The following is a 12,073-nucleotide window of genomic DNA, read 5'->3' as shown; positions in this document are numbered from 1 at the left end:
TGGAGACACGCTTTATTGAAGATCTGTCTGATTTAATGCTAAGGATTTCTCAAGACAAATCCATATTGCATATTATCATGGGTGGTGATTTGAATTTGAATTGCTTATGTGTGAAGACATCAAAGTCTCAACCAAGACTTAAAGTATGGAAGCAATTCATAAAATGTCATAATTTCGTGATGCTCAATGGCTCGTGTGCGTCTGACATTCCCGCACATCCAACATGGAGGCGGGGGAAAACAGAATCTGTAATTGATTATTTATATGTGAGCTCTTCATTATTCCCATGTATTGCTGATTTTTGTATTGTGCAATCTGACGATAGTGATCATGATCAGTTAACAGTCAAATGGACAACGTGCAATCCACCCAGGCAGATAGAAAGAGAGTATGGTCTAACAAATCTGACCACCAATGCGAGAAGCACCAGACTATGATGCTCGGATAGGCAGTTGCATGAATACCATGATTATGTACAGAATTGCGTGGGTTTGACCAAACGGGGTGAGTCATTGGATGATTGTTATTATACAATGATGCCTTACTTTCTTATTTATAAGAAAGGAAAATTGAGTTTTATGAAACCATCTATACACAAATATAATGATGAAGTGAAAAAGCAAAAAACTGTGTATAGGATGGAAAAAAGAAATGCTGCAAAGCTACCCATGGTATTAAGAGGGCCCACACTAAACAAGATAAAGACACGGTACAAAAACTGGTTAAAAGCTAGGCGGGCAAATTTATACCAGATAGATGGTCAAAACATGCTTAGTTTAATACAATCCAAGAATTCTGCAAGAACATGGGCGATTTTGAATGGTGCTGTGAATGGACCACAAGGGCTCATTCAAGGCAATAGCGTCATGGAGTCTGACTGGATATCTTATTTTGCTAACTTGTATGCTCAACCAACAAATAACGCAAGTTTGGATTCAGTCGAGTTCCCAACTAAATTTATTTGACAGATGGGCTCTCAAATAAGACATTAAGACAAAGCCCTCAGATGTGGGCCCACATTCTCTACAATATATTTACTATGGTGAATGCTTCTCAAACCATCCCCCAGTCATGGAGACACTCAATTACAGTACCAATTTACAAAAAGGGTAACCGTCAGGCTCCTAACAGCTACCAGCCAATAGCATTATTAGACGCACCAGGGAAGATCTTTACGCGTCTTATCTTGAAAAAACTTAAATATTGGGCCCAAAATACACACATGGTAGATCCTCTCCAAGCAGGTTTTGTTACAGGAGTGGGCACAATACCTAACATAATGATCCTGAACTTAATCGAGGATAAGTGTGCAAATCTTGGTCAATCAAAGCCCTCAGATGTGGGCCCACATTCTCTACAATATATTTACTATGGTGAATGCTTCTCAAACCATCCCCCAGTCATGGAGACACTCAATTACAGTACCAATTTACAAAAAGGGTAACCGTCAGGCTCCTAACAGCTACCAGCCAATAGCATTATTAGACGCACCAGGGAAGATCTTTACGCGTCTTATCTTGAAAAAACTTAAATATTGGGCCCAAAATACACACATGGTAGATCCTCTCCAAGCAGGTTTTGTTACAGGAGTGGGCACAATACCTAACATAATGATCCTGAACTTAATCGAGGATAAGTGTGCAAATCTTGGTCAATCAATTTATCTAGCATTTGTTGATTTTAAAATAGCTTTTGATTCTGTGGACCGCTTGTTACTATACCAGAAACTAAAGCGTTACAATTGTCCCGATACTCTACTGGCCCTGATTGGCTTGCTCCACTCTAATACGTTCATGCAAGTAAGATTGACTTTAGATGGAATACTATCTGCTTACATCCGCACACAGAGAGGTTTGAAACAGGGATGCATTTTGGCATCAACACTATTCAATCTTTTTATTTTAGACATAGGTTGTGCGTTTCAGAATATAATTTGTGATGCTCCAAAATTGGGTTCTTATCTGATAAGATCATCTGCATAAAGCAGATAGTTTATTTTGCTATCCAAAACTCTGTGTGGCTTACAAAATATGCTGAATGCACTAAACCTGTATGCAGTGGAAAACAATTTGGTGATTAATACAGCAAAAACGCAAATAGTGGTTTGCAAACCAAAAAAGCAGCTGAAGGTTAACGCCTATCAGTGGTATCTGGGAAGTGAACAACTTGAAAAAGTTAATACGTATAAATACCTGGTTGTTATGATTTCCAATTCTCTGAGAAAGAATGACAATGAAATGGGAATCACTCAGAAATTACTTCCTCTAATCGCCCAGGCAAGGTTATTAACACATAAATATGCAAAATTCTCCTACTCCCATATACTGCTATTTTATAAACAAAAAGTGATTCCTATCCTCACGTATGGGGTCGAATCTACACTACCGAAACAACGTAATTTTTGGGACAGGATAGAATCCAAGTTTTGGAAAAAAATTCTAAACATTCCTATGCCCATGTCCAAAGCCATGTTGCGTTTTGAATTGGGTTTGACATCCATGTTTGCACAGGATCAATGGAAGAGATGTGCGTTGTTTAGGAAATGTCTGTTAAATATTGGTTCCTTAAATGTTGTCGGAATATTAGCAATTTATCTAGCTACTACAAATGATTCTTACTCCAAGGTATGGACACAGAATATTATAAATATTCTAGCAGATGCTGATATTTCTCTAAACTAAAATGAATTAGATTATAACGATCGAGCAATGTTCTAGAATGAAAGATTTTGATATATCGACATTTGGGCATAAAAAATTAGGAACAATGGCCGGGTATCTACAGAAATATCCTTCTCCGCATATGCGCAATCAATATCTGCGCTTCAGATGCAATCTATGGGATACTAGATCAGTATTGGCAACAAGCAAGCAAATTCCAGAGAATTAACATTTTTGTAGATGGGGCAAAGTACCAACACAAGAAGAAACCCTAAAGCATTGTCTAATTGAATGTCCTAATCTTGATGATATACGAAAAAAACATTTCTTCAGAATCACCCATGAATTATTGCCTATGAACTATTCTGATGCATGGAAATGGTTATTTTCGACCAATAAGCTAACAGTTCAAATTGCCATTGTACAATACCTGAATGAATTGTTTAAAACAGAAGAAGTTGCGAATTAAGAAGTACACTAAAAAAAATATAAAGATCTAAACTAGATGGAAATCTATATTATACACAGGAGGTAGATATGTTGTGATAAGTAGGAGGTAGATATGTTGTGATAAGTAAATGTTTGATAATTGCTTCCGAAAAGGAAATGTATAAATTAAATTTTTTATTATGGAATTGCCAATATACTGTATTGACGAAATTATAAATTTTAATATTAGAATGTAAAATGTAAAAGTTATTATGTTTGATTATGTTGTAAAAATTTGAAAGTTTCAATGAAATGAACTAACCAAATAAAAAAAATAAAAGAAATATCTATTAATTGTCAAACTGATTGATGTACGTGTAGTATTTTTAAAATATGCATTGTTGTGAACAGTTCTTTGAACTACAACACAATAAATGTAATTTGAAAAATGAGGCATTTTGCCAAGCATGGGTATTCAGACGGGTTAGCATCGGTTACCATCAATGGCCAGTTAATACCTCTATTGCAGTGCCTGGCAAGTGCCTTTCCAATGCTTACACAAAAGGCCAAATCATTGGCATTGTCAATGCTGGTTTCCCTTTGGTGTCTAGGATTTTGAGTTTTTTCCCTTTCGCATTTGAAATGTAAGAAAACTACAAGTGCCAGAATTGCATGCAAAACAGGACTGACTGGGCGGCCTTCTCTGCTTGACCACAAGAAACTTGAGAGCTCTGGGGATGAATCCTAAACATTCAAGTGCTCACACCCACATGACAAGTCTATGTGGTAAGACTTGCAGACGTGGGGGCAGACTTCACACTCCTCCCTCAGCTGCGGGTGTTGCAAAGTCCCCAGAATGGTGATGTGCTTTAGAAATAACTGTACACGCATTGCAATCTCGCCAAAAGGATGACAGATTAAATAAACGGCACCAGAGCCCTCAAAGTGCACAGTTCCATGCCTGGGGGAAATTCTATTCTGGGATTTGCGCTCATAAACGTAGGAGGGGAAAGAGAACACTACACGCCCCATAAGTTCAAGGCCATAACGCACGGGACTGGGGGGTTACCTGGCCATTCTCAGAGGCCCTCTGGCTATGGCGGGAATGCTCTGCACCCAGGAGGGCTGCTGGACTTAGTACTGCTCCAAGGGTCAGGAGGCGGCTGGGTGGCAGCTTCCTTCCCCGTGCACATGCGCGCATGGCATGGCGGGCTCTGCCCGTGAAGTAAGACCCGTGCACCATGGGAACTGTAGTCCCCTAATGCTCCCCGGGCGACCCAGAGCAGCACCCACCAGGGATTGCTGTGCGTGTGACGTCACGTCACCACCCCCCAGATCCCGCGACCCACAGCAGCGCCCAGGCTCGCGGTGCGTTACACAGAGCGTGGGACGTCACGTCGCCGCCATTGCTTCACCACCCCCAGATCCCGCGACCCACAGCAGCGCCCAGGCTCGCTGTGCGTTACACAGAGCGTGGGACGTCACGTCGCCGCCATTGCGTCACCACCCCCAGATCCCGCGACCCACAGCAGCGCCCAGGCTCGCTGTGCGTTACACAGAGCGTGGGACCTCACGTCGCCGCCATTGCGTCACCACCCCCAGATCCCGCGACCCACGGCAGCGCCCAGGCTCACTGTGCGTCACACAGTGCGTGGGACGTCACGTCGTCCTCAGACCGCCATGGCGTCAAACCCCTCCCCCCAGCCTGTGACGTCATCCAAGGGAATCAAAAGAGCGTGTCTGGTCTCGGGAAAAGGAAACCGAAACCAACGAAGGAAGCTTATTAAATTCCTATTTGCATATACCCGCACTTAAAGTATCGCACATTGAAGTCTCGAAGCATCATTATTCAGTGGTATTAGTGCTCCACTGAGCTCCCCATCTGCTATTCCAAAGTTAAAGGGTGAAAAAGGCAGGCACAGGTCCTGCTATGTGACCCTTAACCCAATGTCACTGACTACAAAATTACAACCAAGCTCTGGACCAATTGCGCCACAGCCTAATATTATTATCAGTTTTCCATATGGATTTCAATTAAATGTAGGAACGCCCCTAGATGCTCACACCAAAAAAAAATTCAAAACTCACTAGGGAAAAAGACAAAATAAACCTCTTGCATGCATAACAAAGTTTATTTCCATACAAAAGGTAAAAGCGCCAACAGAGAACTGCCGCAGAACTTTCTGGCAAAATCTGCGGAATGTTAGCAAACTGCAACACTTACATAGAATTGTGAACATCAGCCTGCGTTGCATCTAGATAGGATTGTGAATGTTAGCAAACTGCCACACTAAGATGGAATTGTGAACATCAGCCTGCCGCATCTAGATAGAACTGTGTATGTTAGCAAACTGCCACACCTAGGCAGAATTATACATTTTAGCCTGCATCGCACCTAGACAGGACTGCGAATGTTAGCAATGTGCCACATCTAGACAAAATCATGTACACCAGCCTGCATCGCATAAGACTATGAAGGTCAGCAAGTGCCACACTTAGATAGAATTGTGAATGTTAGCAAGACCCACACCTAGAACTGTGAATATTAGCATCTGCCACACTTAGACAGATTTGTGAACATTAGCCTGCGTCGCATCTAGATGGAACTGTGAATATTAGCAAACCATCACATTTAGATAGAATTGTGAACATTGGCCTGCGTCGCATCTAGATAGATTGTGAATATTGGCAAGTGCCACACTTGGACAGAACTGTGAACACTAGCCTGCGTCACATCAACAGGATTCTTAAATCTAGGTCTAGCCTCCATCTCGGTCTGTTACATCCCACAACCCACTCACTGCGGAACCTAGACCTTCCCCCCGCTACACAGGACACTCAATCCAGGTATAGCGCCCATTTAGGTCTATAGTATGGCGTAATATACTGTGAAGCCTAGGCCTCTCCCCCACCCTGCAGAATCCTCGAATCCAGGTGTAGCCTCTATCTATCATATGCAGAAACACACTTACGGTGGAACCAACACCCTTTCCTACTGTACAGGACTCTCAATTCCAGGTACACACTCCAACCTTGTCTACTGCATGGTGAAACATAGTGTTTTGTTAAACCTAGGCCCCTGTACCGCCACAAAGGATTCTTAACCCTAGGCTTTTAGCCAAACTATAAAAGTCAGCTGCGAGACCTATAACCCACTAACCAAAAAAGCTCAAAATTCTGCATACCTAACTCATACAAAAACCTACACAACCACCTCTCCCACCACAAGCCGCATGCACTTCACCAGACCACAACAACAAACAAACAACACATTAGCTGCCCCAACAGTACACGAGGCCTGACACAGATCCAATACTCGCACCAAAGCTCAGTGCACAGTGCATACCGAACTGAAGCCGCCAACAGGACACCACCTCTCTCACTATCCTACTCCCTCTTCACCTTACTAACCCACCCCACCTTCTCGTTTACAGATCCGCCTGAGCGCCTGGAGACCAACTCCGGTGGTGACGGTGCGCTATACAAATACCTTTAACATTTACCATTAAGAAGGTCCACAGCATCATCTGTGACATCATTATATACAGTAAAAACCCTCCCTGCTGGTTGGTGAGACCCTACACATAGGTCACCTGCTCCATAGGAGATGCCAGGCCATTGGTCCCAGCCATGTCTGTTTATCTTCTACGTGGGCGGTATTGCAGTCGTCATCGGTCAGCAGACGGCCAAGTAGCAATTTCAATACAAGCTGTTAAGGATTTCAATCAGGCACACACCCGGGTCTCGCCTAGCATGTAGCGCGCAAATGAAATACTTATTTTTTTTGTGTCTATAAGTTAAATATTCTGAATGATATACCACTCATATCACACCCGTCTCAAAATACCCCACAGGTCACACTGGACCAGGAATCAGGCTAGTTTGTAAAGGCAAATATTTATTTTTTTAGTTAATATTTAAATCACACATACGTTTTAATATATATACATGGGGCAGCAATCACCAAGTGGTAACAATACAATTAAAGTAAAGCAATTGAATTCACTTATTATAATGCAGAATAGAAAACACAGGAAAAAGAACAGTTTTGGTTTGTTAACAGATAGCGTTTAGGTTGATATTTCCCCCTGCAAAGTTCTTAAGGTACAAATGAGCAATCCTACACAGATGTAAGTAATCAGCAGGTATTCAGGAATGAAAGACAATGTCTAGAGTTTGAATGCAATCTTCCCTCCCCAAACAAGAGAGAAAACCCCCACGGCTGTGAGTGGTCACAGGCACTTGCCTGGTTCTGGTTGGCAGTCAGAACAGAGCTGTCATCTTTATGATGCGATTTAGGAACTTCCCACATTGATTTTGACCAAAACTTAACTTTTGCACAAATGTACATTTCTAAAATTATGTCCCCTAATAAAATTGGACACATACATTGCATACTTGATGGGTTATTTTCACATTCAATCCCCATCTCTGTGAGAGCTGTCTTTGTCATTCTATAGAATTTTATCAATTTTAATCATAACAGTCTGGACTAATAATTTCTAATTCTGTACAGATCTGGGCGATTATCACCAGAGCATGAATATACAATCTTAGACTTGCAGCATTAATAGTTTTGCTACAATTTGGGTGTTCCTGTAACTTTGGTTCCTGGGTGGTACAGGGTTCATTAATGTCTTCAAAGCAAGGGCCTAAAATTAGGTTAACATCTACACATTTTTAGATTTATCCTCCTTCAGGTTGCACAGTTAAACAGTTTCAAACCTAATTACAAATAAGGATTTAAACACACAAAAAAACTATGGGCAGTTTTATTTTCTTTGTAATTTCCCTTTCATAGGCAACAGCTGTCACATTCCTTTGATCAGGGAGGTGTGTCCTCTTCCTTGAGAGGGAAGCTCCTCTGTAGGGATCAGTAGGCAGCCTGCCATTGTTCTTGGCTCAGCCAGAGACAAAAGTCTGCTGTGCTCTTTGTTGTCAATATGCGGGAACCATCAAGCACCCATTACGGCTTCCTGTAGCAAGGGAGTGTCAATTGAAGTGTCATCTTTCCCAGGCTGGGCACTGTCAGGTCAGAATTAAGTATTTACTTAACTCCAATACTGGGTTGCTTTAAAATTCACTTTAAGGTCTTTCATTTAACAAATATAAAAATAAGCACAGTTTACAAGGGATTTGACCATTTAAAAGAATTAATCCCTTCACAAACATGCTTTAAATAGGCGAATTTTACAATTTCTTCAGGAAAAAGAAACACGTTTAACTGGATTTTTATATTTAATTTTCTTATTCAGTACACACACATCCAACTCAGCATTATTCTGTCTTTGAGTGCTGGAAATTGTCTGCAATCTGGAAGTAAGTATTCAGCTTATGCTTGGAGTTCCTCTGCACAGCTGAAATTGATATGTTGCCACTTTTATCTGCATTTTCCTGTGTAACTATAAGCAAACTGTTGTTGGACTGGTGTTTCATAAAATACAGTTCTCAGCCACTCTCAGTCAGTGAGGCCCGGTTTCTTCTGACTGCACTGGATGATCTGTGGTTTCAGCACACTTTTCATTTCAATAGTTTACTTTGCAAATGACTGAAATTAGCGCCAAAACAGCACTTTGGTGTTTGCAATTGATTGGGAAAGCTGCATTTTAAAGACATTTTTGGATTTTAGCCCACTTCTGTGGCCTTGCTTCATGTGACAGGTAACAGCACCACCTGGCATTCTCCTGCATGGAGTTCTGTTTTGACATCAACTTTGACTGTGTGTGGCAGGGGTGTGCAGCCTTTTGTGATTTATGAACCATGCGCAGTTTTGCAGATTTGGCGCACATGGGTTAACGTATCAATTTTTGGCAGTTTCATTTCCCCATTGGCAAAGGGGTGTAGTGGGGCGCATTGCCATGGGTAAAAATTTCCCACAAATACCCCCCTCCTCCTGATTTCAGCATGACTTTTTTTTCCTTCGGTCCATGTGAAGAAATCCGATTGCTTCTCCCATCAACGATGGATACGACACGCTCTCCTCAGTGGTTCTGGTTGGAAGTATGGAGCGACACTCCGGATCTCTTGGGTTTTTCCTCCCAGTCCCCGAGGAGGTCCTCCTTGGTGATTAGGTGGATTTAGTTCCAGTACTAGAAAACAGAACATAGCACGGTTATGAACATTTTTCCCATTACTGTTCCCTGGGGGATTTCAGTAGTGGGACAGATGCATGCATTTAATGACAATTGACAATATTTCCCACATATATTCAATGATAATTTACCAATTTCCTTGCAAGTAATCAATGAACCTTTAATCATTTTTCTAGATGTCCGGATTTTCCCCCTCTGGGTTTCCGGTAGGCTCTTGTATTTGCCACAAAGTATGCCTGGGGTGGCAACTTTTTAGCTGGTTTATGTGGACCCACTTGTCTTCCCCTTCTGTCAAATTGCCCTTGGGGATGCAGATTCTGTAGGTGACTGGTGAGATTCTGTCCACAATTTCAAAAGGACCCTGCCAACATGGGAGACATTTGCACTCCTTGGCTTGGTTCCTTTGGAAGTTGTACAAGTAGACCCTGTCTCCTACTTGATATTCCTTTTTGGTTGTCTTAAGGTCATAGTGGGTCTTCATACTGTCTGCAGATCTTTCTAAATTCCGCTGAGCATACGCAAAAGCATGGTGAAGGTGTTTTCTCAGATTCTCAACATACTCATGAGTTGTGGAGGCATTTATCAAGGTCTGCTCTTGGGTTCTATAGAGCAGATGCTGGGGTAGCACCATCCTTCGTCCAGTCATCAGCTCAAATGGAGATATTTTTGTTGCAGAAGAAGGGGTAGATCTGATGGCCATCAGGACAAGGGGTAATCGAATATCCCAACTTGGCCCAGAGTCTGCCACAAACTTTTTTAATATGCTCACACTGGTTTTATTGTACCTCTCAACCCCACCACTAGAGGACTGGCGGTATGCAATTTGAAATTTCCTTTTTACCCCAAGTATCTCCCACATCTTTGTCATCACTTCGCTGGTGAAGTGACTACCTCGGTCTGACTCAATTCTTTGGGATAGTCCAAAACACGAGAAGATGTGATTGATCCTCAGGGCAGCTGCTGTTTCTGCCTTGCAATTTGGAGCCGGGAGACATTCCACCCACTTAGTAAACAAGCATGTTACGGTTAACATGTACTTGTTTCCCCTAGAGGAGCGAATCATGGGCCCGATGAAATCGACTTGCAAATCTTACCAAGGCATTGTCATCCCCCTCTTTTGGAGGGGAGCACAGTGTGTGAGTGATGTTGGCTGAAATTGTGCACACACAAGACATCCCTTCAAGTATTGGTCGAGGTCCTGCCCATGTGTGGCCAGTATGCAACCTCTCGCAAGATTTCTAATGTCGTATGAAACCGCCGATGACCGGCTGTGGTCGCATCATGGGCGTGATTTAGCATCAGGCTTTGGAATGAGGTAGGGACAACCCACTGGACACGGCCAGATATGGATCTCCTCACCAACAAACCGTCTTGGATTTGGAACATTTTTGGACATTTCATCAACACTCTGAGGTCCTCGTTCCCAATGCAATTGGTACCCATCAGGGGAAAGTTCTCAGGGTCCTCAATATGTTTATAAAACATACCAATTATTGGTACCCCTTTTTGAGCCGTAATGAAATCAGCATCAGGGGTCTCCTTACTCCACTGGGCAGTTGAGAGTTCATTGTGAGCATTTGTCTGGGACCTAGTGATAGCAGTGACCTAGATTTCCCCCAACAGGGACTCGATCTCAAGTAGATCCCTGAGGATAGCTCTGGTTTTGGCCAGCTGATCAGCTAGGTCATTTCCAGTTTTGTCTGGTCCCTCTACTTTAGAATGACCCTTGATCTTTTTCCAGTAGATGGTCATCCCACCAGAGGTGACGAGATCATTGTTATAACTGTTACTGTAATATGTACTGTAAATGATATTTCCAGAAAACTGGATAATTTACTATCAAATAAAGGCAGTTCTGCAAACTACCAATCCGAATATCAAGAGAAAAGCACACACCTTGTCAGACTGTCGGCCAGAGAACAGCAACTGCAGAAAGTAAGAATCTCCCGGAGGATCCTGCTCCCCCACCGGGACTGAACAGCCAGCGGGGAAGGAGCACGAACCCCAGGGAAACCCTCTGGGGAATAAAACCCTGAGCGGTGAAGATGGAGAGCACCTCAAGTGTATGGGACTCCTTCAAGCGTAGAATCTCTGGGAGACTGAGGCTCAGATTCTAAAGTGTAAAGAAATGACAGGTAAGTTACGAGAAAACACGTAAGTATGAAAACAGGAGAAGCAAAGAAAGGGTACGTTCTTACGGAGGATTCCTATACGGGTTTGGGTGTGAACAGGGTGGCGAAGCACAATCGGTACAGTTATAAATCTGTAAACTTGACCCCGAAGACTTCGGAGATTCCTAGAAGAGGGTAAGGAGTAAATAATGGTACAAGGAAAGGAAGCTGGATTCCAAATAAAGGGGTATCTCACTGTCTCTGGAAGGACTGGGATCCCGCTATATCCCGATAGCTTGAACGTGAGAGAAGGGTCGGAGTATGGAGAAGGACCCGTAAGTATTAACTGGATCGGAAGTGTCGCGAGGAGAATGCATGGCAAAGGAATTCAGAGTGGGAGTGAAAGAAAAAGGTAGTTAGGACAGAAAAGGGCCACAGCAATTCAGAAGGATAGGGGTATGCCCTAGATACGAACTTACGGAGCGCCACTCCAAACAGTAGCAACGCATCGAGAAGAAAGTCTTCGGTCCTTTAATGGGATCACGTGACTCGCCGCTGTCGTCGGTTGGAAGCGTGAATAAACTAGACTGCTGATACTCATATAACCAGGACCTGCCGCCATCGGTAATGCATAACGTTGTATCGATCCACATAGTCTCCTCCTATGTAACAAGGACCAACATCTGAAGGTGTAACAATCATCAATATTCTGGATTAGTTTTCCATGTTTTAGTTTTTTATTGTTAGCACATAGTTTGCTTCTGGTTTTCCAATTAACCAG

At 42.7% G+C, this 12,073-nt stretch overlaps 1 protein-coding gene across 4 annotated transcripts in view; it reads right to left on the bottom strand.

Moving 5' to 3' along the window:
* Positions 1-4,602, bottom strand: part of LOC138468387 (NACHT, LRR and PYD domains-containing protein 3-like) — a 1,409,260-nt gene extending 1,404,658 nt beyond the window's left edge. For 2 of the 4 annotated variants that reach the window (XM_069608925.1, XM_069608926.1), the window contains exon 1: positions 4,159-4,596. In XM_069608925.1, the coding sequence (XP_069465026.1) occupies positions 4,159-4,166 (8 nt within the window). In that variant the 5' untranslated portion in view covers positions 4,167-4,596. Of the gene's footprint in view, positions 1-4,158 lie in introns of all 4 variants that reach the window. The other 2 variants (XM_069608927.1, XM_069608924.1) reach the window with 2 other exon arrangements.
* Between the last annotated feature and the right edge of the window lie 7,471 nt (positions 4,603-12,073).

This window comes from Ambystoma mexicanum, chromosome 4q (assembly GCF_040938575.1).
Source record: "Ambystoma mexicanum isolate Mex_15411 chromosome 4q, UKY_AmexF1_1, whole genome shotgun sequence".
Lineage (NCBI taxonomy): Eukaryota > Metazoa > Chordata > Amphibia > Caudata > Ambystomatidae > Ambystoma > Ambystoma mexicanum.
Note: the sequence above shows the minus strand (reverse complement) of the source record. Positions and strands in the feature narration are given on the sequence as shown.